Source organism: Gadus morhua, chromosome 22, assembly GCF_902167405.1.
Source record: "Gadus morhua chromosome 22, gadMor3.0, whole genome shotgun sequence".
Lineage (NCBI taxonomy): Eukaryota > Metazoa > Chordata > Actinopteri > Gadiformes > Gadidae > Gadus > Gadus morhua.
Genome location: NC_044069.1, coordinates 21,325,957 through 21,353,863, shown reverse-complemented (window position 1 = coordinate 21,353,863; position 27,907 = coordinate 21,325,957). Strand labels below are relative to the sequence as shown.

The following is a 27,907-nucleotide window of genomic DNA, read 5'->3' as shown; positions in this document are numbered from 1 at the left end:
CCAACTAGGAGGGGAGGGTCGTCGCGATAGACCCTTTGTTAAGGGTGCAAGTATGTAGTTATTACGCTTTGTGTTGACACCTTTTTTAATTATCATTTAACACTCGGTTCCCTTTTGTAAACAGCGAGATGACATTATTGTTATTACTTGCGTCATTGCCGGTAGACAATTGAAAATGGGTGGGCGTTGATGCTGGAAAATAGACACACTGAGCTATAATATATCAGGGGACGGTAAAACGTGTGCTGGGCATGCCGCTTATCAGTGTGAAAAGTACAAGTAGGCAATGAACAAACCTCTGGGCTAATAGGATCCAATGCAAAATAGGCTTGGACTGAACTTGTGATTTCAGATCTAAAAAACTAAGCATGACAACCAGAAGGCCTACCTTTAAAGATGTAGGATGTTTTTTCCTCATCTATTTTTGGTTTTGGATAGATTTTTGTAGCATTTCACAACCGACGTTAGATTAATGAATGAAGGAAAATGTTTTCAAATGTATGCAGATGAATCAAAAATCACAACAGAAGTCAGGTTTAATTTAGAAAGTGATTTTTTTTTTTATTACCTTGAACCTCTCAACACTCAAAATGGACCCCACACCCTCTCTATGTAGACCACCGTTTGTATGTTCGTATCTCCTATCAGCAGCAACAAATTTACATCCCCCTTTTAGGGACGCTGTGTGCACCTCGACGACAGGTGCACACAGAAATCCTTCAGAGCCTTCGGAGTCGTTGCTAGTGGCAATAGATGGTGGTGCAGGTGGGCCTCGCCACCAGTGAAGCTAAGACATACAGGTGTGATGGAGAAACTTTTGAGTTTGTGTCTGGCCTCCCCCCCTATTCCAACCCCTCCCCCCCTCCTGACCCCTGACCCTAAAAGTGACCCCTCCCATTTCTAGTTATAAAAACCAACAAAACAATTACTGGCTGGTTATATTTACATGCACAGTACCCCCCCCCCCTCCCAGACACACTATTGCCAAATCCCAACGCCATCTAACTTACAGATTACATGTCTAGGACGGATCATTTTGTGCTTCAGTAATAAGCGTAGGACCTTTTGATTTGGAGATACTTGCCTGCCTGTCCTCGTGACTGTATTGTTGAATTCACCTGTAGAGTCGTACAAACAGCTTCCTGGTGTACCGTTAACCCTATAGGCTAAATTCTTCAACAGTTTAGTGGTTTAGTGTTACCCGGACTAACCCGCGGGGGGTGGGGCTTTTAATTCAGTGGACAGTGTGTAGAACTGATGGCTTTGGGACCGAGCATTTTCTCGTTAAGACTGCTCTAGCATGACATCATCACATTCTAAAACAACGATATGGAAGAACGGTGCCTCTTTCATTATTATTATTATTATTATCCTAATCATCATCATCATCATTACGTGACACCCAAAGTGGAAAACACTTGAGAGGCACCAAGTGACAGAGTCCAGGGTGCATTCACTGAGGACAAGCTATTAGTGTGGAGGCACACACACACACACACACACACACACAAAACATACACACACACACACACACACACACACACACACACACACACACACACACACACTGTCGGGAGTGTGGAGAGCTGGCAGTTTGTTGAAGTGTTTCCTGGGTGACCTCTTAGTAGTGTCCTGTAGCTCCGCCCACCCATTTCCTGTTCTTTGCTTCCTGTCACCTTCATCACGTCATCCCGCATGCTGGTACATCCCTGAGCTCTATACATTCTATTCAGGGTAAATGTCTCTCTCTCACTAGCATTCTCTCGCTCTCACTTTCACACACCTAATGTCGCCTAATCTCTCTCTCTCACACACACACACACACAGCCCAAACACACACAACATTCTGGCTTACATGCACACTCTCTCCAGTCCACTTTCTTTCTTACTTTCTTTCTCACTCTCACACACACAGACTAAGACATCTCTCTCCTCCTGGATGAGGGGGTGGGGGGAAATCCGTTCTTCAGTGTGATTGTGACACACACAGCAGAGTGTTGTCATGGTGACCAGGTTTCCATCCACAGCGGCACTGTCACGGTTTAGCCTCAAGGGGGCACTGCTGACACCTAACCAGCCCTGTGGTAGAGATGGACACACAGATCATCAGCATAGTACTAACAGCTTTCAATACAATCCAGCATCTCCATCTCTGCAAGAGTGTTCAGTGGGAGTTAACCAATCAGAACATTAAACCAATGTTTTACAATGCAGCCTGAGATATACATAAGATACGTTTAGTAAAAGCTGAAGTTAATTTCAGCTGTTGCAGAAGTTTGGACTATCAAGTGCAAATAAAACTGGGGAGATACAATGTAAATTACTGATTTATTTTCACTTTAAACGAAAAATAAATACATACTGTTCTACTAACACATCTACCGTATATACCAAATCCATCTAATGTGATGAAGTAAAAGTATGTACACACTTTTAATTGTTGTGTCTATATGGACAAGGCAGTTAAGAGAAAATGTAACATAGGATGTTTGGCAGGTTGGACTCAAACCTGAGGTACTCCAAGGCATATTGTTCACATAGTTGGCGAATTAGCAGGTTGACCCACCAAGCCATCCATTTATAATACATTTACATTTAGGAGATTTTGCAGACGCTTTTATCCAAAGCGACTTGCAACCATTAATTCACACATTCACGGCGGAGTCGTAACCACGCAGGGTAGCAGTCAGGAGCAGTCAGGGTAAGGCGTCTTGCTCATGGACACCTCAACACTACTCAAACTAGCAACCTTCCAGTTACAAGTCAACCCGCTCTACCTCGTGAGCTTTTGTCGCCCCATCCATAGTCAGCCATCATATGTAAACAGTCTGATGCGGGATACCTACGTGTAAAGTGGCTGGAGTTGAAGGTGCGAGGACTTCTGTGGGGGCTGGTAGCCATAGGAGTCAAAGCCACCAATGAAGTCGACTGTGGAAGTGACAAGAGGACAGGGCAGAGTGTTACTTTCCTCTCCTTTGGATTGGGTTCGTCAATGTGACGCTCTTTATTACTCACTATCCATTATGCCGTATTCACTGTAGAGTTCAGCATAAGCGATTGCGTCGTGAACCATAATAACGTGGCTGATTGCTGGGCCATGTGTCTCCATTATAGAGCTGTTCACTCGCTAACAAGGACCGATGTTTCACTGTTGTATCCCTTAGAAATAAAAGCCCTGAATTGAATCTTGATTTCCAGCGTTGTCCTTGAACGATATGTTGGTTTTAGTTTCTATTGTATTTCATTTACCAGTATCTCATAATCGAACCCGGGTTCAACTACCGTCATTCTATCAACCTGCATAATCGATCATGTATTATATAACTTATCATATTATCATATAATGTCTTCAGTTGCACATCATAACAGCACAATATCCAGTCACAAGGAGTCTGAGATCCCAGGTCATTTCATAATGTCTCCAGGAAGGCAGCATGCAACGTGATATTCCCAAAAATGGCAGAGCTACGAACTGACAAGGGGACAGACAGACCACAGGAGACCAGAAAAGATAGACGGACAGACTAAGGGTCCACCGAGCACATCTGACAGGTAGACTGACAGGTAGACAGAAAGATGGACAGCTAACTGAAAATACGTGTTTGACACTCCCCACAAGTGGAGCTCTCAAGCCACAACGGACGGAATCCTCCAGAGAGAGATAGACAGAGACTATCTCTATCTCTCACCTTGAGTCAGCCAATCGGAAACACAATAGAAAGCCAAGCTCCCTTGCCACCGCTGCCACGGCAACAAAAACTAAAGCTGCTACTCAGAGTGTTGCTACCCGTCAGCCATCCCTACACCAGACATACGCCTGCAGAGATAACGAGGCTGGGAAAAAGAGAACATTTGGAAAATAAAAAGCACTTACAGCTGTCTTCGTCATCCTGGAAGACTTTGCTCACATAACAGGCGTAAACAAAACCGAAGAGCTGTGGACGAAGGAGAGAGATGGATTGATTCCTGATCACATCAGTGTGTACCACATCTGTGTGTGTGAATTGAGATGTTCTTATATTTTTTACCTAATTACGACCATGGCCTTCAGTACACAAACACTATAATATACTGCACTAGTGAGGACCAAAACTATGGTACTTCAGTCAGGAGAACATTTGACTATCATACATACCATATTACCATTGTAATACTTGGGTAATTACAATGGTAATATGCTATGCGAGTGCGTGTGTGTGTAAGTGTGCGTGTGCGTGTGCGTTTGCGTGCGTGCGTGTGCGTGCGTGTGCATCACTAACCGCCAACAAGACTTGTAGTGCCGAGCTCAGCACCTCGATGTACTGGTAGTCAAGGAGACACCCAGAAACGGTGATGACATGGTGGTCGTCCGGGGCGAGGTGGGAGTCGAGCACCGGCGTTACCAGGCAACCAGGCCCATGCTCCATCCACCAAGAGCGATGGAGTGACGTGTTGAAAGTCATCAGAAAGTCCCTGTCCTGTTACCAGCCAAAGAGACATGTGCACACACACACACACACCACACACACACATGCATGACGCACACACGCATGACCCACGCACACACAGACATAGAGGGTTAGGTTGGTGTTGTTGGTGCCTGGAAGGATTAGGATTAGTGATTCAAACACAAACACGCAGAAAAGAAGGCTGAGTTGCCTTACCTGGGACAGGTGTCCAACCTCCAGGTAGAAGCAGATGATGAAAGAGTTCCAGCCGACCCACATCACCAACCACACCGCATACTGCCGAACACACGAGGACAAATCAGTGGGGGTCCGTGTGTGTGTTTAGACGGCTGCTCTGTGTCCCTATTTCAACTCCAAGCGATAAGAATCAGCCTTAATAATCCCTATTGTTCTCTCTTTTTTGTGGGCCCTCAATATGGAGGGGCCCCCCGGGAGAGCAAAGGGAGTGCTGTTGTCATATGTTAAACATGGGGGATGGGGGGCGTGTTGACGGGGGGCCCGGCGTGACATTAGTTTGAGTGGCCCCCGAAAAGATCCTCTGCGTGGCATCAACAGACGTGAGCATGACAGACCCGGCGAGCGGGCGCCAGAGTGCCTGAATGAGAGAGAGAGAGAGAGAGAGAGAGAGAGAGAGAGAGAGAGAGAGAGAGAGAGAGAGAGAGAGAGAGAGAGAGAGAGAGAGAACTCACAAATATGAGGTATCTGGAGCGGAACTGCACGGTGCCGAACATGCCCAAGATGATGGCCACGATGTGGAGGAAGTTGGCCAGGATGGGGGCCCACTGGTAGCCCAGGAAATCAAACACTTGCCTCTGGAGTGCTGCCACCTAGTAGAAGAGCGGGAGGAGAACACAAACATGAATACATTTTAAGCAAAGGCAAACAAAGGAAAATTCACAAAAACAACATGGCGCACACATGTCTACAAGTAGGCCAATATACAGCATTGTTCTACACTTAGAACACCAGACACCGGTGCACGCGCACGCACACACACATACACATGCGCGCAAGGGGACAGGAACACACATACACAGGTCTGCCGCAGTTGTTTCCATGGTAACTGCCTGGAGCACCAGCCAGCCCAGTGACTGTAGAGAGAGATGCAACCACCCCCCCCCCCCCCCCCCCCCCCCCACCCCAAAAAAAAATCTCCCCTAAACTAATGAGAATCTATGGCCGAGTCCCTCTGCTGCCCCCCCCCCCCACACACACACACACACACACACACACACACACACACACCCCTGGCTAACAATGGCCTCTCCTCTGCTGGGCCCACCGGCACAGGAGCAGCTATTCCTGTACACATTACACACACTACCACGGAAATAATAATATGCCGTATCTCGTTACACTCTTATTACATTTCATTGGTGCGGCAGACAGCCCTCCCCTGAAACACGTGGAACGGCTAAGTTTAACTCCGGAATAGAGACCAGATGAGCCAGAGACTCCCTCGTTCCTTTGATACTCCTTATTTACGAGGTTAGACCGCACACCCGCACACACACCCACGCGCATATCCCCAAAACAACATACTAGTGGAAACACACACACACACACACACACACACACACACACACACACACACACACACACACACACACACACACACACACACACACACACACACACACACACACACACACACACACACAAACTGATGGAAGGCTGTCTTCTGCATGTCTCTCTCTTTCTTCCATCTTCATCACACACACAGATACTCTTGTTTTATGAATATAATGTGGCACGCGCGCTGACAGCTGCGCCTCAAAGAATTCAGCCGTGACTGTAAGGCCTAGAAGAGGGGCTGTTCCGAAATGGCCTGATTACAATGCTAGGGTCTGTAAAACAGTGGGCTAATTATATCCTCAAATTGGGGGAGTTGAAAAGCACTTTCAAAATACATAGAATCCAACACACACACACAAAACGTACCCGCAAACACACACACAATGTGTTCTAGAAACAGAAACCCACACACACACACACACTGTACACGCACAATCATATTGACACATACAGTATGTACAACATACCAACTGTACGTATAGATGCACACGCGACCATGTGCGGGCGCACACACAAACGCTTACCAACTGCAGCGAACATATAGCCAAGAGGGTGCATCTCCCATCACATTTCCCCATCTTGGAGGGTTCAGGACGGGGCTTGGGGCCGCGAAGGCTCCGCGAGAAAGACGGGTCCCCGGTTAGATCCAGACTGCCTGGCGGTCTCAGCTCACACCATTCCCGTCGAATACACCTTCTCCCTGCTTCCTCCTCCCTCGGAGCGCTGAACTGGTGGCACTTTCAGTCAGACGGATTGACCCATCTTGACCGCCGCCTGGCCTGGTCGGTAAATAGGAGCTGCGGCCGGCCAAGGGTTTCACAAGACACAGGGAAACGCAGGAGAGAAGCGGGGGGCCCTCTTACGACGAGGTCTGCGGTCCGACCACCATCGATTACCGAATCACCTTGACCACACCTTCTATTGGACCGCAAGGAAAGAGCACACACAAAGGCACAAAGAAAGACCTAAAGCTGTCTTAATGTGCTCCAGGCTGAAGGGAGAAATGAGCATCATATGATAACGGATCACACGGGGGAGGTGGGGAGGAGTGAAGTGACCCGACAGAGGTACTGCTAGGCTAAGTAAAATGTGCTACGGACACAAAGCAGTTCGCTGTGACTCACGGTTTCACCCAAACAACTGAGGATTCCCGATTCCGTCTTTGGTCAGATGTGGTCGATCTGCGGATTAAAGTCGAGTCCAACGGATCGATCCCTGAACCGGACGCTTTTTTGGACCGATTTCGCTTCTCCACTCCGTCTCGCGGTGTCTTTGTCAACAATCGGTGCCGGGGCGGGCGCAGGAGGAGCTGGAGGCGAACAGAGGGGGTGGGGGGGCTCTCCCACCCCCCGGAGGAGCTGCCTTGAATCTGCAGCTCCTTGTAATATCTCCATCGTGCGTGCGCCGCCCGGCATCACCGCCAGGCATTTTTGGGAGACAAAAGAAGCCAGGTTCAAAGACGAGAATCAGGCGTCGTGGACGTTTATAGACAATTACTATTGTTATTAATATTGTCAAACGATGCGCACCCCACCAGGTTGGTCCCGACCTAAGCATATTTTTTATGTCCCATTCAATAATGGGAATACAAACGGGGGGGTTGAGGCTGTTCTTATGCATTAATTATTTACATGAGTGAAAGTTTGCAGTTTTGTCAGATTGTTGAAGACGTGAATTGAAAATAGCCATACTCAGCTATAGGCTCATAGAATATCACTAAACACTGATATAAAATGACTCATCTCATACAATGACCAGTGAAATCGGATACCAGAGTTATATTTAGTGAACCAAGGTTTCTTTAACAGAAATGTTATATTATATTAAAATAATATAGCTTGATTTGCATCGTGTCCAAAAGACGCTTTACACTTGGACCAAATACATTAATATAAAAATACAGCCAAGGATCGTGGTGACGTTTTAGTACCAACAAAAATGGTTTTATTTGACTATGACGTGTGAGCCCCTGACTAATCACATTAAAATGAAAGTCACAATACACAGCTTAAAGGAAGGATGGCGAAAACACTTTTAAAGAGTGAGTTTATTAAAAAGTAAAAGCAAAAACATATCCAAGCTGTTGAACTGAACATAAAAAAGTTTAAATCCATGTCCTGAGGTTGTTACTAGACTCTGGAATGTCTGCTACCCGATTCCAGAAGAGGATTCCCGCTCATATCCCCATACAGACACACACACACACACACACACAAAACACACACACACACACTATTGAATTTCTCCCATGTATAGCCGCTTATCGCTGGCACCAGAAAGCACTGTGGAGAGAGAGAAACAAATAGTTAACTGCGGTGTTTGAACTTGTTAACCTTTTCTTTTTTATACCAACCGATATATTTCCCTTCAATTTTATATGAATGCGTGCATGTGAACTACAACTTTAACCCAACAATTCATAGATACCTACCAACTGCAGCACCATGTATAGAAAATAGGGCTAGTCTAGCCACATGGGCCCTATCCACCTAGCGGCCATCTTGATCTCAGGTGCAGCTGGTCTTACCTATAGGTTCCTCCGGGTGGAAGGCCACCTCGTTGACGGAGCCAGCGTGTCCGGGCAGCTTGTACAGGATCCTGCGGGAGGTGGTGTCCCAGACGTACACAAACCTAGAAGGAAGAGCCAAACACATGGTTAACAGACTAATTTAAAGAGGACTTTATTACGTTTCAGAATATTGTGTCCGTTGCCATGACAAATACATGTCTGCATCTATGGAAGCTATCATGACCCAAAAAGACCCCTATTGGGGACGGAGGTTCTTTCCAATATCACATACAAGCATTGTCTGATAGTTCCCCACCCCGCAGCCAGAAGACATGGACAGATAGTCATCTTGCGAGTGGCATTTGATTTGGAGGGGGTAGTATTTGTCAAACACTATCAATGAGATGATAAGGACCAGAGCGACAATAAGTGGAGAAAACAGGGAGAGCGCGCGAGAGAAAGAGAGATGGAAAGGCAAGATAGACTGAATCTGGAGTAAAACAAGACAAACAAGACTCAGTTAGGAACGAAGGGAGCCCACAGCAGAGGGCTGAGTGGGCACTATCACACTGGTGTGTTTGATTCACTAGTCCCTGCAGACGAGTTTCTGAATGGGAACACAAGCAGCAACACCAGGATGCTCAATAAAAAAAAAAAAATTACATTACTGTACAGTTTCACCAAAAGATGTCATCATTCTCACATCCTAACCAATGATATCTACCAAGATTTCCCCCTTTTACAAGAAAGACAAAGAACTATCCAAAATCATATCACCAAATTGAAATAATTGGTGTTTGGTCAACCTAGTAACCGGCAAAGAGCACAGCAAATAATGATGAATTCATTGAGAAGTCAGAGTACACGTCTATAGAGCAGCGTCTCACCTGTCGGCCGAGCCGGCTGCTATCTTGCTGCCGTCTGTAGACCAGGCGCACCTCAGCAGGTTCTGAAAGATAATCCATCATAACCGGAAATTAATAGGACTTTTCACCAACACATGGGGAGATATCTGGTGTATCCTGAAGCAACCAGAACACAGAAACATCTGGAGCTTGTCATAGCATCTCAAAAATAGTTGTAGATATAGTCACAGAGTTGTTGTTCATTAGTTGGAAAGGGGCGATGGGGAGACATTATGTAAGGCAAATGAGAATTGTAACTGACTAAGGGTACAATAAAGTAAACAGTCAGCCATCAAAGCACACTGATAAATGTGGGTACATAAACCAAAAAATATTGTGATATCACAGTAACAATAAAGCAAAATATGATAAAATTAATGGGCTGTTTTTGCCAAGACACTAGGTTAATTGTTGAGGTTGTCTATGTTGATACAAATCAGCCATGATTTTGTTCAACTCCCGCCTCTCACAGCTTTTGTTTATTCCAAAACAGCACAGTTGGAGTTTGCTTCCATAGCTGGATAAGTAAGTGTAAGTGCTTATCCAGCACTTAAGTAAGTGCTGTAAGTGCGTATGAACGGCCCTGTCTCGGTTAGAGACACCTAAACCTGGAATTTATATTGCTACGACTCAGTGGTTGCACTGGACTGGCTTAGTGGGGAAAAGTGACAGTTGTACATACATACAACTGGTAACTGAGCGCTTCATTTTGATGCAGAAGTGAATGCTTATGCTTAAACGATCACACTGCCTAAAATGCATCTACTATCTTTGCTGAAAACCCTTAAGCCCAACTCACACCGGCGCCGAGTCAAAAAGAACACCCCCATTATTCCGGGCGTACTAGCTCACACCGGCGCCGCCTAGGTGCGCGGCCCAACTAGGCTTCACGCCACTGTCCTATTACCTAGCATCACCGCCCCTGAAAAAGCTGTTTGGTACATCCCGGCTTGATACAAGGTCCTGTACACATGGAGATTGTTGATTACCTAGATAAATAATTCCACAATGCAAAAGGAATGAGCAATGAAAGTAAATAAAGTGTGTAAAGTGACTAAACGGTAAAGTGCCCGACAGTACATAAAGTAACTATGAATGAATGTGACTATCATTGTAAGCACAGAGGATCATTGGCATCAGGGCCATATATGTAGTCATAAAACAACTGGTATGACGTTATGGTAGCCTATACCGACTAAGTTTGTTGATCTGCTTCTTTCAAAACGGTGCTGCAGCGCGCCACTTCCTGTTGATGCTACGGGCGGCTTTTGAGGCGCATCAAATGCGCACCGCTGTGCTTCGGCGCCGGTGTGTGGCCGGCTTTTAATTTACGCCTCATCTCCTCTTAAAGTTTGTGAGCATGCGCAGTGGCCTGTGAACACAGACTGTATAGATTTGTTTGTTTGTTAGCACAAACAGCAAGGGCAGCTCATGGGCGCCAACTTGTTTTGCATAAAACAAAAATATAGCTTTGGGAGTTTCTTAATGCTTGTTTGGAGTATAAATAATGTTGATCCCGGACTGCCTTATTTCGGAAAACATGTATACCGTGAGAGGAATGGGGAGTGGAACAAAGATCATGGCTGATTTAATCTGGACATTGACAATGACAGCTATTAACAGGGTCTGAGAAAACCTGACCAATCCTCTAAAGAAAGAAAAAAAAGGAAAGTAACATTGGGGTAGGAAACCATTATCACAATAATATATCTATACTAGCAAATCTATCCAATTGGCCTTTTGATTTAAGGTGGCCGAATGGCTGCTGGGGGTCAAAATGTGGTGTCACTCTATTGTCTGTAGTGGTACATGCTGACGCAGATACGACCAGCGATGTACCCTCCAATTACCTTCTCAAAGTTGTGGACATTCCCCTGGAAGATCTTCACACACCTCTCCTTGGGAGCGAAGGGCCTGACGTCCCAGATGCGCACTGGACATGGAGATCAATAGATTATATTAAGCATAACAGCATAACTTCAGTAAAATACACTCTCTGGCCCAACGAACATGGAATTGATGTTGACGTCTTGTATTTTTTAACAACGCCGTGCCAACCAGTGTCAGGGGGAGTGTAGATTATACAGAGACATTCAACATGATAAACATTTGAAATGGCAGCCATTACAAGTGGATCTGATGTGGTGAAATGCGATTACACAGGAATCACAGCACCATGTGTTTCTGAATGTGATTGCAGACGGTGACGTATCGACCCTGTCTCTTGGAGAACACAGTATCTAATCGAATACAGAGTACGACCCCCGTGTATAAATGTACAATGGTGTCCCGGTCGGTAGGCCAACCTGGCCTTGTGGTATACTCTGGTCCGGGTGTTATCTCTGTCAGTCACCATGGTCACTGTACGTATCGTAGGACATGACGGAGATAACACGGACAAACTGAGCATGTTTGCCTTCGCTGGCTATATCAGGTTCGTCTGAGTGCGTTACGCTTCCCAGACACTTAAATATAACACCCCGGTGTATGTAGAAATGTTGAACTCGGGCTGAACCGATTAGGATGTCTTCGTCCAAGATAGGGTTCATTTTCTTGTACACATAGTACAACACAACGGTTTTTGTTTGTGGATCTCAGTCTGTACTGGCAGTTGACTTTGATGTCCGCTTCCAAGAGTGTTAAGCTTCAAGGGCACTTATAGTACAACACCAGTGTGGCGGGTTTCCTAAACAACATGCCTCATTAAAGTGCTCCTACAAGGCAGACTCCCCTACCCGTGTTATCCATGGAGTTGGAGAGCAGGTACGAGCCCTCTGAACTGAGGCTGAGGCCGGTGATGGAGTCACTGTGACCGTGCATGCTGTAGATGAGCTTGTTCTGCCTGAGGTCCCACACCTGCACGGCACAACGCAAAGGAACATCCACCTTTATGTTTAGCAAATCACATAAAGTTCTCCCTGCAAAAACGTAAAATTTGTTGTTTGCTTTATGGAAGTCACCCCCAAGTTCTTGTGGGTTTCATGACCAATGTCAATGTTGTAGGCATTTGGTTGAAAATCCAACGCACTAGTGGGGCAACTGTTCACGGGTTAACCGTGATCTGTACGGATCAACCCTCACGGTTCGGGACGCAAGTGATCCACGGATCGGCTGATAAAAAAAAAAGTTGTGCGTTCACGTGATCAGCGCATGTTTAGAGGACAATTTAGGTATTAACAACATCATCAAGTATCGTACCGAAATACAGTTTCTGTTGCGTTTTATTTGGCGTTCCGTAAATCCCATTGAAACGGAAACCGGACATGTTAATGTTCGGTTGTGTAGTCTTTTCGCTCGGTTCTCCGTATCAACAGTAGGGCTAGAACTGAGCGAAAAGACTACAACCAACCCCCCTTGCAATGAGCAATGAGTCTTCCAACCGAAATCAATGGATATACAAAATACCAAATAAAGCACGACAGAAACTGTATTTCGCTACCATACTTGATGAAAAAAAAGAAGATGAGGATGTCTGCATTGCCTTGGGAGAGTAGACTCTAAACTCTCCCCAGGCAATGCAGACATCCAGGGTTAGGGATTATTTACTATCCATGTTAAAAATAAGGAATAATGCCTCAGATTGCAATTTTTTTAAATATTGACCATGTTTAAAGGAAGCAGGATTATTACCTAATTTTACACTTTATTTTGTTTTTACACATTTGAAGATTTTATTTAGTCACATTTGTCTTGTTATCTTTATTGTTGTTCCGAAAATGATCCGACCCTTGACTCAAAAACCCTGACACGATCCGAACCGTGAGTTTTGTGATCTGTTGCACCCCTACAACGCACAAATATAAAAATAGCACTTGGTAATCATCAGTGATTCATACTGCCACATCAACGCAAACCGAAATACTGCATGCAAGTAATTTATCTAATGTGAATGTGATGCATTTTCATTCCGATTGCTGGAAGGCCGTACCTTGATGTCGTTGTCGATGCCTCCAGACAGGATCTGATCGCTGGTGTCGTTGAAGGTGACCGCCAGCACCTGGTAGGTGTTCTGGAAGGTGTGGACCGCCCCCTTTTTGCGTATGTCCCATAACTATCACAGCCACAAAACATCAAAGCGACAACAAAAGTTTGGTTTATATAGGCTTCAAGAACATTTCATACATTTTTCTTACCATCAATTATTCTTGCATTTACCGCTGTTCAAATACGATCACACCACCTCACATCCACAATCAACCTTAAAGATAGGTATATATATTTTTTCATCTTAAGTAACAGTAAGCGATACTGTGATTGGTTGCCGGGCTCCTGTGGCTGTACCTTGACGGTGCCGTCGTCACTGCCGGTGCAGACCAGCTGGGGGCCGCGGCGGGCTGGGTAGCAGGAGTTGACGAAGGAGCTGTGGCCCTTCAGGCGTTTCAGCCTCTCCCCTGTCTCACTGTCCCACACGCCCACCGTCTTGTCCGTGCTGGCTGAGAACAGCGTGCTGGACACACAGGCAGAAACTTCCTTACTTGTTCATATCGAGTTGGGACTACAGTACACGTTTTGTCCTGGTATTTTGTTGTTTTATGACCTATATCCTCATGTAGTATGAGGTTCCAACAGTGCCCTCATGTGGTAATAACGTTTGATCCATCATCTTGTATTATTAATGTATTCATTTTCATGTATTAATAGCTACCAACTGTACCCAGACTAGATTCTACAGTTGTGGCACAGCTACTCAACACGCTAAGTTCCGCTCATTTTCAGCCTTCTGTCATCAACATTTCTATCATTTTGCAGTTTTCCTTCGTGATAGATTTCTTTAGTTAATCTAGGTTGTTTTTCGTTATTTTGAGATTCTTACCTGCCATCTGTGTTGTAATGCAGCTCCATCACTGCACCACTGTGCCCCTTAAGAGTAGCAAAGTTATCGCAGTCTCCATAAACGTTCCACATCACTGGAAGGGGTGTAAGACAGAAAGCCAAGGTTACATATCTAATCTGCCGAAATGAATGTCCAAGAAGGCATACTAACTTTTTGAAGGATCAGCCTCGGAAGAGTAATCTAATACTTTACAGATTAAAAAACGTACATATGAGTCTGTCAAATCCCGAGGAGGCCAGTGTGGCTCCGTTGGGGTGAAACTTGCAACAGTAGACCTCTCCTTCATGACCAGACATCAACATGATGGGAGCCTGGAGGCTGGAACTCCGCGGTGGACCCTACGCAGAAAGACGACCATATCAGCTAATAAACGTATACGTAATCATTATGAAATCTGCATGCCTCGGAACACCGATTTTGAATGGACTAAATGATGATACAGGACACGTAGAGAGTACAGGGTGATGCATTCTGATTTGTATGACAATTAAAATCAACACACATCAGAATACAATGGACAGTAGTACAGCGTTGAGATTGAAAGAGAGCGCGGTTATACTTTGCAGTCAAGTATTTTAGTGCATTCGAAACTGAAATGGCTGTTTTGCAGCTCTTTAGAGCATTTGCAACTAAAACCACACATTTTGTTAGCAGACTTTGACTTTCCATACCATGGCCACGAGTTGTTGCGACTGAGCCGCAGCGATCAGCTCCGTGCGGGGCCGCTTCACACCGGTGGCGACCACAGCCATGTCGGCCGCTCTCTTTTTCTGCTCGATCATCCTCGCTACTTTATGAAACGTTGATTTAAACTTGTATAAATTCCGCAAATGAATGAACACTTTCGAATACCAACGTTATGCTAACAATGGCTTCTCTACGCGTCGGCCTAGTACTTCCGTTAGTGGCGAACGTCCCGATTGGCTGGTGTTGGCGCTGACCGCGTTGATTGGCTGGGGTGCATGTTGACAAACTCTTGCGCACCGGATGTATTACTGAATCGACTCTCCTGCAAACACGATAGGTAATAATAAGTATTGTTGAAATGATTTGCCCTCGATATAAATAAGCACAACTAATTGATTACGCCATTGTGTTAAGTCCTTTTCAATTGGGTATTTCCGCCTGTTTGCATTTTTTGGGTAAAACTTGTTTAGCCAACGTTAGCTATTGTATCCAATGAGCTTAGCCCACTAGCATGGTCCCCACACAGTGAACAGCGCACACCGGGGAAGGGGGCAGCCCGTAAACAAACCTTGTACAAACCACTATTACATCTGCATAGATCAAATTGTGCCTACAACAAACCGACTTTATACTAGTTCTTCAGTATTGCAGTAAAACACACAATTATCCATTCCATACAAATTGTTTTTACACACCTTTCCATTCAATTCCATTGAGATTTTACTCTGGCTAAAATGTTTAATGATATGTACTAACACTTTGGCAAAACATATAGTTACATTATCGGGATCTTCACCTTTAAGGTGAACAACACATTAGTTATTCCTTGTCCGTCATTCCACTGTGATCCACTTTGTTTTTTCCCTTCCACAATTCCGCTGCAGTATTAACCATGTCGGATTCGGATGGACCCCCGCCTGAGCCAGCAGGGCTTGATGGTCTCCCTCCCATGTACAGCATCGCTAAGGGGGAAGTGGTCTCTGTGCAAACGTATGGAGCGTTCGTCCGCCTCCCCGGATACAGAAAGGAAGGTAACTGAGTGTGTGAGTTTGTAAGAGTTGAGCTCAAGTTTGTAGTACATTACAAAATACGAAAGTACATTAACGCGCCTCAACCCTCTCTCTCTATGACAACAGGCCTCGTACACGTGAGTGAGATGTCGGCCTCACGGGTCGAGAACGCTTCAGAGATCGTGGAGATGGGAGAACAAGTGTGGATCAAAGTCATTGGAAGAGAGGTACCCACACACACCTCCTGATACAGTGATGTGTAATGAATAACCTCACCCTCAGATTAGATAATGTGTTCTCAGAGAGCATCACCACCATTTCTCTGTCCTCTTGTGTCTCAGATTCAGGGTGAGAAGGTCAAGTTGTCCTTCTCCATGAAAGCTGTCAATCAGGGCACTGGGCGGGACATGGACCCGAACAATGTTATGGCTGAGTAAGTTTTGCTAACTATTTTTTGCGGTGTGTGTCCTGTGCCCATGTGAGTTAATAATATCGCCATGTGTGTTCATAGGCAGGATGAGAGACGACGGAGGAGCTTCAAAGATCACACTGGGAGGAGAATCACTCTGGACGCGGTGCTGAACACAACCTGCGCAAAGTGTGGCTGCAAGGGTAAGGAAGGAGCCACCTGGGGCACGTTGTGGTTTAGAGCTCTTATGTTGACTGAACGCAGCATTACACGTCTTTTGTACTCAGATTTTGATGGAATGCTTTGATTGTTGTGATCCTGAATCCGAATAACACGCCCTCTATGTTGGAGGCAGAGCTCGAGGTTGATGGTGTTTCGTCATCAATTTCCCTGGTGGAGGTCACTGAGGTAGTCAAACATCTCCGCAGTGGCAAAGCCCCAGGGATTGATGAGATCCAGCCAGAAATGCTAAAGGCTCTGGGTGTTGAGGGGCTGTCATGGTTGACACGCCTATTCAACATCGCGTGGGAGTCGGGTACAGTGCCAAAGGAGTGGCAAACCGGGGTGGTGGTTCCCCTGTTCAAAAAGGGGGACCAGAGAGTGTGTGCCAATTACCGGGGTATCGCACTTCTCAGCCTCCCTGGTAAAGTCTACTCCAAGGTGCTGGAAAGGAGGGTTCGGCCGATCGTCGAACCTCAGATTGAAGAGGAACAATGCGGTTTTCGCCCCGGACGTGGAACTACGGACCAGCTCTTCACTCTCGCAAGGATCCTGGAGGGGGCCTGGGAGTATGCCCATCCGGTCTACATGTGTTTTGTGGATCTGGAGATGGCGTATGACTGGGTCCCCCGGGAGAAACTGTGGGAGGTGCTGCGGGAATATGGGGTAAGGGGGTCTATCCTCAGGGCCATCCAATCCTTGTACTCCCAAAGCGAGAGCTGTGTTCGCGTCCTCGGCAGCCAGTCAGTTTCGTTCTCAGTGGGTGCTGATCTCCGCCAGGGCTGCGCCTTGTCACCAATCCTGTTTGTGATATACATGGACAGGATATCGAGGCGTAGTCGTGGTGGGGAGGGGTTGCAGTTCGGTGGTCTGAGGATCTCGTCACTGCTTTTTGCAGATGATGTGGTCCTCATTGGATCATCGGCCTGTGACCTTCAGCACTCACTGGATCGGCTGGCGGCCGAGTGTGAAGCGGCTGGGATGAGGATCAGCACCGCTAAATCTGAGGCCATGACTCTTAGCAGGAAACCGGTGGATTGCTTACTCCGGGTAGGAAATGAGTCCTTAGCCCAAGTGAAGGAGTTCAAGTACCTCGGGGTCTTGTTCGCGAGTGAGGGTACTATGGAGCGTGAGATTGGCCGGAGAATCGGAGCAGCGGGGGCGGTATTGCGTTCGCTTTACCGCACCGTTGTAACGAAAAGAGAGCTGAGCCGCAAGGCGAAGCTCTCGATCTACCGGTCGATCTTCGTTCCTATCCTCACCTATGGTCATGAGGGCTGGGTGATGACCGAAAGGACGAGATCGCGGGTACAAGCGGCCGAGATGAGTTTTCTCAGAAGGGTGGCTGGCGTCTCCCTTAGGGATAGGGTGAGAAGCTCAGCCATCCGTGAGGAACTCGGATTAGAGCCGCTGCTCCTTTACTTAGAAAGGAGTCAGCTGAGGTGGTTCGGGCATCTGGTAAGGATGCCCACTGGGCGCCTTCCTTGGGAGGTGTTTCAGGCACGTCCAGTGGGGAGGAGACCCCGGGGAAGACCCAGGACTAGGTGGAGAGATTATATCTCAACACTGGCCTGGGAACACCTCGGGATCCCCCCGTCAGAGTTGGTCAATGTGGCCCGGGAAAGGGAAGTCTGGGGCCCCCTGCTTGAGCTGTTCCCCCCGCGACCCGACCCCGGATAAGCGGATGACGATGAGGATGACGATGAGGAGGGCTTTGATTGTTCGTGACCTCAAGTCACTTGGGATTAACAAATCTACCTCATGACAGTTCACAATGTTTATATTAGGTGTGACAGTGTTTCCCCCAGCACTGTATGGTTAAGGCGGCCGCCTTAACAACAATAGGGCCCCGCCTTGACTACCAATGTACTGATTGTTTTTTTTTAATAGATATATATATATATATTTTTTTTTTTTTAGGGTAAGGAAACATAGTTCCATCAGGTTCAAAAATATAGATAAATAATGCATTGGCAATACTGTCCACAACAATAGTCTTGCCGTAAAGCTTTTTGAATGGTATAGAAATGGCGGCACCTGAAGGTTGTATGTAATACTGAGAACTGAACCCCTAACCGAACTGAACCCCCACCACCTCGACTAAGACCTTTCCTGGGGGAAACACTCTATGAACCCCTGTATAAGGGACTTCCTTCTAATTTGATTAAAAATGTGCGACCTTTTCCCAGGTCACTTCACAAAAGACTGTTTTTCTACGCCGGGGCTGCAGTACGCCCTCCTTCCTGACGTAGGCGAGGAAGAGCCACAGCCGCCTCCACAGCCGGCCTCCGCAGTACCACTGCAGCCAGACGCAGAGAAGAAGAAAAAGAAGAAAAAGGAGAAGAAGGCGAGCATACAAACGTTTCTGAGATAGTGAGATGTGTGTGTGTGTGTGTGTGTGTGATGCAGAAGTGGTACATCGTTCGCCCCTTCTGTATCGGGTTATAATACCTTCAACAATCAATGAGCTAAAATATGTGTACAAAAAAGTTATACATGAGTATTAACAGCATAGTAATGATGCTGTGGTGGATTGCTTTTCAAGCAGCACATTTTATACTTTCCTTCTATGTTATGCCCTCTGGTGAACTTAGATGAATTGTTGTCGTTGTCTGTTGGAATTTTACTTATGTTCACCAAGCAGACTATTACTCTAAAAGGGCACCACATGAGAGACCTATTCAATTATTTTATTTTATGACCAACAGGAGAAGAAGGCGAAGAAGAAGAGGAAGAGAGAGAGGAAGGACTCTGACAGTGACGGCAGCAGCAGCAGCGACGGGGCGACAGCCTCCAAAAAGGCCAAGAGAGGGCGCCACACACAAGACCGGGAGGACAAAAAGAAGAAGAAACACAAGAAAACCAAATCCCACAAACACAACTGAGACACCACACTTTTATTTCAACACACACGCTCGCGCATGCACACCCGATTGCAACCAGAACAGCTCCAGAAGGAGAAGTGTTGGAGAGCAGAATGATGAACGGACTTCCTCTTAAACTATTCTTAAGCAAAATCAGTAGACGTCTTTCACCAGACATTTTTTTTCTTTGTGTTATTTCTCCTCATAAACTTTTGTGAACCGGAAGCTTCCATAATAGTGAACATTAGCTAAGGACTGCCTTTAACGTATTTTATTCCACATGCCAAGCAAGTTCAGAAAAAGGCAGACGTGGCGAAGATAAGCGTGGCTGCGTCCTTGAGTAACCCCAGAGTCGCGGGGCTTCAGGTAACCAGATAGGTGGACCAAACGTCCATCCACATTGGATAGCCTCATCTTGTTTACAACTCTCGGGTTACCTGTAGTCCAGGAAATCCAATCAAGGAAGACAAGGTTTGTATTGGTTGAATTTTGTTCAACTACTACGAAATGCAACAAATGACATGAAATCAGATGCCTTAATAGGAAGTGGCAAAAACAGACAGGAAGTGTGGATACCCACACAGACACTGACAGAGATCATGCACTATAACGGTATCCTGTTTCTGCCAATCTCTTCCGGTGTGTGTGTGTATAGTGTGTGTCTTTGCACTGGTCATCAAATGTCTGCTTAGTGTTCACAGTCTGCATGTCTCACCGTCTTGAGTCCTAATAAAAAACATCCAAGAAATGTTAACACTGAAGGATCCTTGTTGTAGGTGGACAGAAGCATCGTAGGTATATGTGGAGCTCTGGAAGCACTCGATCAATTGAGGTCATTGGATCAGACGGATAAGAGCTGTTTCACCTGCACACAACAGGTCGGATCAGACTCTGGGAGGTCACACACGTGGTGGTTACAAAACATGACCCAGTTGTGTTTGTTATCGGGGGTGAGCAAGATGACCTTGACCAGTGTCAATAGAAGATAAGGGTTAATTTAGAACAAACATTGAGTTTTCTACTGTTAATCTTGATTGCAAATAGCTTGTACAATGTTAAACAATGTGGGTCTGGAGGCAATTTACACTGGTTGGCTCATGAATCGCACCAGTATGCATGCAGAAGTTGCTTGGCACCATGATTTATATGCATGTAGTGAGTTGGTTTCGATAAAGAATTCTTCAGAACGCTGGTTTGTTCGACTGGCAACTCATCAATCAGGACCTCCATCAATAACGCCCTCCAACTCATCAATCAGGACCTCCGACTCACCAATAACGCCCTCCTACTCATCAGTAACAACCTCATACTTATCAATCACAACCTCAATCAGGACCTTCTCCCCAATCACGCAGGTCACTTCGAATGAAAATGCCTTTTGTAATTCTGATGGTTCCGTAAGAGGACAATTGCATAGCTAAGTGATAGCTCAGATTCAAACATGTAGACAGGTGTAATTCTAGAGCTAATGGCTTTTTATTTAGTGACGTCCATCAGCGTGAAGCTCTCTTGAACTGGCTAGACACAGTGACCCTTGCCCTGGTTGGCACTGTGTTCTAAACACATGACACCCCAATCTACAGTAGGAAGGTATGCTCCGGTAATAGCTCACTGCAGGTTTACAAGTAGAACCATACGCACAAGGGCCGGTGATCGACAACTCCATGGTTAGGTCACAATTTCCCTTCATCTAGCCAAGGTAAAAATAACCCGCACATCAGGCTGTTACACTAAATGGTGCCTTGAACTTATTTTTTATTTACTGAGCAACATTTTACATTCATACACTTTATTTTCAAAGTACGTATTAAAGAAGTACCATTTTGAGTTTTCAATTTCTTTATTTTCCCAACCTTTCCATTCCTGGGAACTTGTTCGGGAAAGGTTCAAATACTTTTGGCACAAAAAGAATAATGAGATGGAGGGGAACTGGGCCAGATATTTGTTGAGGAACAATATAATAAAAACTTGAACACAGTGGTTTATTCTCAGTATGGTACAAAGAAGCAGTAAAAATCAAAGCGAAATGTCAGGCTAAAAGGAGCGGATGTCAACAGTGAGGTCGTAACTGGGTACACGGCAAGAGAGAGATTGTGAGGACAACTTCTACTCCCTCTCACCCCTTCCTTATGTCTTGGTTGAGGGTCTTTCTCGGTTAAAGTTGATGTAGCTTTGGTTCTTCCACGCTCGAGGATGCTTGGTAATTATTCACCCTTGACGTAGTGCCGTGTTGATACAATGTCTCCCATTGTGAGTGTCTGTGAAGGAGACAGAGAGAGAGAGAGGGGGGGGGTAAGAGTATACATCAAATAGATGTATACATTCAAACCCATAGTACATAGCAGACAGCAAATACTTAATGTCAAATGGAAACAAATAAATGCACAAAATGCACAAAGTTAACCTTATTCTCACCTCTGTACATACATACCCAGAGGGTAAGATGTGCTAAGGGTAATGTTTTTACGAGTCATTCAGCAGATGTTTGTATCGAAAGTGACTCAGTGAAGTGACATACTCAATTCGAATATATGTGGTGAAGCAGCAGACAGGGTTTGGGCGCCTAGCGGATAGACTGCAGGGGTGGGAGTTCATATGCTTTCGGCTGGGACATAGCCTGCCATACGAGCCGCTATACACACACACACCATCCCTCTAAAACACGAACACAGATAACGTCTACTGACCAGCAGGAGGGTGTTGTCGGTGACTTCCCTGACCAGACTGGTCTCCTTGCCGTCCCACTTCTGGACGTGCACCAATTTGCCTCCGTCTAACGTAACCAGGGACTGCAGAACACACACAGATGTGATTAATGCATTACATACACACACACATAACCGACACACAGTAACACACTCACTACAGTGACGCCATTGGTTGGTCGAAGGGAAGACACCAGCAAAAAGTTGGCGATGAACCTCTGAGCACTCACCGCGGACTTCCTGTCGTCGGCGGTGTTCTCCTCGAACTCCTCGCCGATCTTGAAGGTGATTTCAGAGTTCTTGAAGGTGCTCTTGGTCTCCAGCTTCACCGTGTCTCCGTCCACGCTGATGATGGTGGTGGGTTTGATCCGGCCGCCCACCTGGCGCATGGCGAAGCCGATGCCTGCAGGAGGGGGCAGAGAGTCCTGGGTGATGTATGCTCAAGGGAGGGGCGGCGAGGGCCGGACTACGTTGGCCTGTTTCCGACCTTTGGTTTATGCATCGAAAAACTTTGAATGAATCGTTACTGCATTGCACTGAACGGACACGGGTACCAAAGGATGTGTCCGTGTCCCGTGTCCCGTTGGGGAAGCAGAATAGCGTAGCATTGCCCTGCTACTTTCTTTGAGCCAACACCCCAACCAATGGAATCTGCCCCGTACGTATTAACCCCCTCCGTCCCGGTGTGTCCTGCAGGTCCGGGCCTGAAGCCTCTTGAACCAATGACCTATGAGCAGCCTATGGGCATGTGTGCGCACGTATGTGTGTGTGTGCGTATGCAACCCGTTGATTGGATGACAGTGTGGCACCCCACCACCACCCTACTTAAAGCAGCCCCTCCCTGTTTCAGTAGAAACATACTAGACATCCAGGGCCCATGGACTGCCACACTCACACAATCAATACGGAGCACTCCGGATCAACGGGGTAGGGGGGTCAGAGGTGGAGGCGGTGACCGTAGGACTCGGTGGTAACAGGGTTCTGAGGTTACAACAGGATTAGACGCCATGAGCAATGCATCTCTGTGTCTCTTCCCCCTCCCACACACACACAACCCCCCCCCCCCCCCCCCCCCCCCCCCATCTCTGTGCGAGATGCCCCCCCATACATTCCGGTTTAGTGCCCCTCTTCCCTGCTGGCGACCCAGGAGTGGCATTCCCAGTCAACACAAGCGTCACAGCCTTTCAACAAAGACCATCTTTGAGGAGTAGTACCAACATATGCTTTGAGGTGAATGTGTGTTGCTGCTGCTCCGCATTGTTGAGCACACAAAAGGTCCTCACAGTGGGGGGTAGTTTCTCCAGCCGGCAACATCAACCCCCACCCTCTCTTTACCACTGAGTCTCTCTCTCTCTCTCTCTCTCTCTCTCTCTCTCTCTCTCTCTCTCTCTCTCTCTCTCTCTCTCTCTCTCTCTCTCTCTCTCTCTCTCTCTCTCTCTCTCTCTCTCTCTCTCTCTCTCTCTCTCTCTCTCTCTCTCTCTCTCTCTCTCTCTCTCTCTCTCTCTCTCTCTCTCTCTCTCTCTCTCTCTCTCTCTCTCTCTCTCTCTCTCTCTCTCTCTCTCTCTCTCTCTCTCTCTCTCTCTCGGGAACGTGCTCGATTCTGCAGTCAGACACAAATACACACATACACAGCATTAAGCGCGTTCATCGGCACCAAACGAACTCACACTTGTGCACACATGCAAGACCCGCAGCCGACACACCCTGCATCACACCCTGCCCCACGCGCACACACAGAGAACGTGCTTACCCAGTGCCTTCATGTATTCATCAAAGTTGATGCTTTCCTTCATGTTCCATGTGCCTACGAATGCGTCAACCATGTCTTCAGCGCGACAGTGAGCGAGACTATGAAAGAGAGATAGAAAGAGGGAGACGGAAAGAGAGCGTGTGTATGGTGTGAGAGGAGGGAGAAAGACAGAATGAGAACTACACGAGAGGGAGGGAGAAATGAGAGCGGGACCCACAGCCTCTGCTTGCGTCTTACTGGCTGAAATCGCACCGGCTGTTCGTGATGTCATCAGGCTGTGCATCGGGAGGAGGGAGCGAGGGACTTGAGCTCAACCACAGGGATGGCGGGAGAGGGAGGGTGGAGGGAACCTAAAGTCCCGGCTATTAGGAAAATGGAGATGGGATGGGGGAACAATATTTAAATAATTGCAGTGGCCAGGGTAGAGGATATTCTATTTCATAGTAAGTCCGAACTAGCTTGCTGATTCTGAGCAGATTGAGTTTGCGTATGCGAGTCTGTGAAAAAACAATATTAAAAACATTAAAACATGAGCTTGGTCTCCTGACGTCCTTATCAGCAGGATTCTAACCACAACTTCCCTTCTTCTACTGCCCCCCTCCCCCACCACACAGACCCACACACACACGCACACACACACACACACACACACACACACACACACACACACACACACACACACACACACACACACACACACACACACACACACACACACACACACACACACACACACACACACACACATAGGGTAAAGGCAACTTTTAAAAAGTCCCACTTTTTAATTCCCACCGTCTTCTCACCATATTCTCACTGTATTACAACAATATCCCTATTGCATTCTAACTCTTCTCATTGTAGTCTAATTGTGTTCTCTCTGTGTTTGAAATGTGTTCTCATTGTGTTCTCTCTGTATTCAAACTGATCTCATTATATTCTCTTTGTATTTTAACTGTGTTCACGATGTGTTCTATTGTGTTCTCTGCATTCAAACTGATTTCGTTATATTCTCTGTGTTTTAACTATTCTTATTGTGTCCTCTCTGTCTTTGGACTGATCTCGTTATAATCTCTTTGTATTATAACTGTTCTCATTTCTTTCTGATGTCTATATTCAAACTGATCTCATTATATTCTCCGTGTCTTTGTTCCCATATATTCTAAGCGGCTAGGGCTCTCCTTGCCGCTCTCCTTCCCCACCTCCTCTTTCTGAACACACATGTGTGTGACTAAATAAATATGTGCGGTGAATGGGTTCGGTATTTGACACAAACAGGTGGCCAGCGAGCCAGGAGAGGGAAGGGAGAGGGAGGAGGTGGAAGGTCGAAGTGATTTAACAAACGGTTTCGTTCTTTATCTATATTCTCACTGTTCACTGTTCATTCCACATGCGTTCTCACTTTATTCTCACTCAGTTCTAATTGCATTCTCTCTGTATTGTCGGTTCTCACTGTATTCTTTCTGTATTCTGACTATATTTTAACTGTATACTTACTTTATTTTCACTGTATTATCTTTGTGTTCACACTACGTTCTCCCAGTCTCACTGAATTCTCACTGCTCCCTGTATTCTCTCTGTATTCTCACTATATACCCACTATATACCCACTGTATTCTCTGTATTCTCACTATATACCCACTGTATTCTCTCTGTATTCTCACTATATACCCACTGTATTCTCTGTATTCTCACTATATACCCACTGTATTCTCTCTGTATTCTCACTATATACCCACTGTATTCTCTCTGTATTCTCTCTGTATTCACACTATATACCCACTGTATTCTCTGTATTCTCACTATATACCCACTGTATTCTCTGTATTCTCACTATATACCCACTGTATTCTCTCTGTATTCTCACTATATACCCACTGTATTCTCTCTGTATTCTCTCTGTATTCACACTATATACCCACTGTATTCTCTGTATTCTCACTATATACCCACTGTATTCTCTGTATTCTCACTATATACCCACTGTATTCTCTCTGTATTCTCACTATATACCCACTGTATTCTCTCTGTATTCACACTATATACCCACTGTATTCTCACTGTATTCTTACTGTGTACCGACTCTATTCTTATTGTATTCCCACTGTATTCTCACTATATACCCAATGTATTCTCCCTGTAAACCCAATGTATTCTCATTGGGTACAAATGAATACACTGTATTCTCACTGTATTCCCACTTTATTCTCACTATATACCCACTGCATTCCCACTGTATTCTTAGATATTCTTATTGTATTCCCACTGTATTCTCATCGTATTCTTATTGTATTCCCACTGTATTCTCACTGCATTTTTATTGTATTCCCACTGTATTCTCTCTGTATTCTCACCCACTGTATTCTTATTGTATTCCCGCTGTATTCTCACTGTATCCCACTGTATTCTCATTGTAGTCTTATTGTACTCCCACTGTATTCTCACTGTATTCTCACATACCCACTGTATTCTCACTGTATTCTCACTGTATTCTTATTGTATTCCCACTATATTCTCACTGTATTCATATCGTCCACTCTCCTTGCCGGCTCACCTTACCCCCCTCTCCTACTCTATCTGAACGCACATGGGTGTGTGACTGAATGATCAAGCAATAAATGTGTGTCCGTGTTTGGTGTTCGACACAAACAGGTGGCCAGCGTGTAGGGCACGCTGAGAGGGGGAGAGGAGGTGAAGGGTCAAACTCCTTTAACACTGTTGGTTCTTATGTCCGTCTGCCTGCTTGATTTGGTGTTGAAAGGTAGTGCAATGCTTTTAAAAATCAGTTCCAAACCACTGTTTATTTTGTAACATTATTTCTTTTTGGGGAAGGAAAGACACATTGCCTCACTGCATCCTCTTGGATATGCTGTGTGTGTGTGTGTGTGTGTGTGTGTGTGTGTGTGTGTGTGTGTGTGTGTGTGTGTGTGTGTGTGTGTGTGTGTGTGTGTGTGTGTGTGTGTGTGTGTGTGTGTGTGTGTGGTGGGTTCGTGCGTGTGTATATATATGTATGTACATTTATGTTTGTGCCTTGTGTGCCTGTGCCTGTGCACCTGTGTGCCTACATGTGTGTGCATGTCGTGTTAGAGGCTGCACAGCCAGTTGGGTTAGAATTCACTCCTGTTCAACTGGCAAACAAACTGGGCAGGAGTTCTGTCACGCCTCAGGTTGACAACCTTTCTGTTTGTTTGGCGGCGGGCCTGGATGGGAGCGTTTGCTTGTGAATGTAAGCCAAGAGGATAACTAGATGGACAGCTGGATGTTCCTACCTCACACCCTCTAAACACACACACACCCTCGCTCACTCGGCCACTGGTCGCTGCTACCAAATTAACAAAACTCACTTTCTTCTCTCCCTCTCCCTCTCCCTCTCCCTCTCCCTCTCCCTCTCTCTCTCTCTCTCTCTCTCTCTCTCTCTCTCTCTCTCTCTCCCTCCCGCTCTCTCTCTCGTTCTCTTTCTCTCTGAGTTCTGAAATAACCATGGTTACAACGAATACATAAAGGATAAGGCTGTTTTCAAGCGGTGCCTATATGGACTTTAAACCTTCTCTGAAATTCCTGCTTTAACAAATATTACCTCAAAGTAATCCCTGTGCATTCATTTTTCAAATTTGAATTTGAATTTGAACAAAAATGAACTACTTTATCGTTATTTATCAATTGTTGATTGTTTTTATGTCTTTAATGTGATCCATTACAGACAGATCGACAGACTCGATCTGTCACTTTTAATGGACAATAACGTTTTCGAGCCATCAAGCAATATGGTGCAACCACAAACATCCGTTAACTATAGTGTTTTATTGTGTCTTTCTTTGCGTTTATTTAAATTGTTATACTTTCGCTTTTCAATAACTGTTTTGTCCAAGTACTGTAGAATGACTGTCCAAATTATAGTCTATTTTGTTAAAATGTATGCAGGTGGTTCGCTTTTAAAATGCGTCTGTCTCACTGACCCATTCCCACTGTTCTGTATCTACTTCCTTCCTTATGTT

At 45.8% G+C, this 27,907-nt stretch overlaps 4 protein-coding genes across 4 annotated transcripts; 1 reads left to right on the top strand and 3 right to left on the bottom strand.

Annotated features, from left to right (window-relative positions):
• Positions 1-535: 535 nt before the first annotated feature.
• On the bottom strand, positions 536-7,389 carry nkain1 (sodium/potassium transporting ATPase interacting 1). The gene is made up of 8 exons (XM_030346540.1): positions 7,148-7,389; positions 6,548-6,941; positions 5,138-5,275; positions 4,644-4,724; positions 4,260-4,457; positions 3,875-3,935; positions 2,847-2,928; positions 536-2,079 (listed from the first exon to the last, which is right to left on the bottom strand). The coding sequence occupies exons 2-8, from the start codon at positions 6,599-6,601 to the stop codon at positions 2,070-2,072; spliced, it is 624 nt and encodes a 207-aa protein (XP_030202400.1). The 5' UTR covers positions 6,602-6,941; positions 7,148-7,389; the 3' UTR covers positions 536-2,069.
• A 663-nt stretch (positions 7,390-8,052) lies between these two features.
• Positions 8,053-15,208, bottom strand: snrnp40 (small nuclear ribonucleoprotein 40 (U5)). Its single transcript, XM_030346538.1, has 10 exons — positions 14,943-15,208; positions 14,480-14,609; positions 14,251-14,344; positions 13,719-13,884; positions 13,366-13,488; positions 12,173-12,293; positions 11,288-11,370; positions 9,420-9,481; positions 8,551-8,654; positions 8,053-8,305 (listed from the first exon to the last, which is right to left on the bottom strand). Exons 1-10 carry the CDS (start codon positions 15,051-15,053, stop codon positions 8,256-8,258), a joined length of 1,044 nt encoding a protein of 347 aa, XP_030202398.1. The 5' UTR covers positions 15,054-15,208; the 3' UTR covers positions 8,053-8,255.
• On the top strand, positions 15,194-20,214 carry zcchc17 (zinc finger, CCHC domain containing 17). The gene is made up of 7 exons (XM_030346539.1): positions 15,194-15,295; positions 15,843-15,989; positions 16,095-16,195; positions 16,310-16,401; positions 16,480-16,580; positions 18,786-18,943; positions 19,305-20,214. The coding sequence occupies exons 2-7, from the start codon at positions 15,851-15,853 to the stop codon at positions 19,479-19,481; spliced, it is 768 nt and encodes a 255-aa protein (XP_030202399.1). The 5' UTR covers positions 15,194-15,295; positions 15,843-15,850; the 3' UTR covers positions 19,482-20,214.
• A 974-nt stretch (positions 20,215-21,188) lies between these two features.
• fabp3 (fatty acid binding protein 3, muscle and heart) lies at positions 21,189-24,174 on the bottom strand. Its single transcript, XM_030346541.1, has 4 exons — positions 23,916-24,174; positions 22,396-22,568; positions 22,148-22,249; positions 21,189-21,718 (listed from the first exon to the last, which is right to left on the bottom strand). The coding sequence occupies exons 1-4, from the start codon at positions 23,986-23,988 to the stop codon at positions 21,665-21,667; spliced, it is 402 nt and encodes a 133-aa protein (XP_030202401.1). The 5' UTR covers positions 23,989-24,174; the 3' UTR covers positions 21,189-21,664.
• Positions 24,175-27,907: the final 3,733 nt, after the last annotated feature.

What these genes read in the sequence shown, in the direction of transcription:
- nkain1 (XM_030346540.1), bottom strand. Translation starts at nt 6,601, where the DNA reads ATGGGGAAATGTGATGGGAGATGCACCCTCTTGGCTATATGTTCGCTG. An exon ending in CTATATGTTCGCTGCAGTTG is followed by an intron (nt 5,276 to 6,547) that starts GTAAGCGTTTGT and finishes CTCTTCTACTAG; the next exon opens with GTGGCAGCACTCCAGAGGCA. An exon ending in CCAGGATGACGAAGACAGCT is followed by an intron (nt 2,929 to 3,874) that starts GTAAGTGCTTTT and finishes TCACTTCCACAG; the next exon opens with TCGACTTCATTGGTGGCTTT.
- snrnp40 (XM_030346538.1), bottom strand. Translation starts at nt 15,053, where the DNA reads ATGATCGAGCAGAAAAAGAGAGCGGCCGACATGGCTGTGGTCGCCACC. An exon ending in GGGATTTGACAGACTCATAT is followed by an intron (nt 14,345 to 14,479) that starts GTACGTTTTTTA and finishes CACCCCTTCCAG; the next exon opens with TGATGTGGAACGTTTATGGA. An exon ending in CCACCCGGAGGAACCTATAG is followed by an intron (nt 8,306 to 8,550) that starts GTAAGACCAGCT and finishes CTCTCTCCACAG; the next exon opens with TGCTTTCTGGTGCCAGCGAT.
- zcchc17 (XM_030346539.1), top strand. Translation starts at nt 15,851, where the DNA reads ATGTCGGATTCGGATGGACCCCCGCCTGAGCCAGCAGGGCTTGATGGT. An exon ending in CCCCGGATACAGAAAGGAAG is followed by an intron (nt 15,990 to 16,094) that starts GTAACTGAGTGT and finishes CTATGACAACAG; the next exon opens with GCCTCGTACACGTGAGTGAG. An exon ending in CGCAAAGTGTGGCTGCAAGG is followed by an intron (nt 16,581 to 18,785) that starts GTAAGGAAGGAG and finishes ACCTTTTCCCAG; the next exon opens with GTCACTTCACAAAAGACTGT.
- fabp3 (XM_030346541.1), bottom strand. Translation starts at nt 23,988, where the DNA reads ATGGTTGACGCATTCGTAGGCACATGGAACATGAAGGAAAGCATCAAC. An exon ending in CCGACGACAGGAAGTCCGCG is followed by an intron (nt 22,250 to 22,395) that starts GTGAGTGCTCAG and finishes TGTGTTCTGCAG; the next exon opens with TCCCTGGTTACGTTAGACGG. An exon ending in CCGACAACACCCTCCTGCTG is followed by an intron (nt 21,719 to 22,147) that starts GTCAGTAGACGT and finishes TCTCCTTCACAG; the next exon opens with ACACTCACAATGGGAGACAT.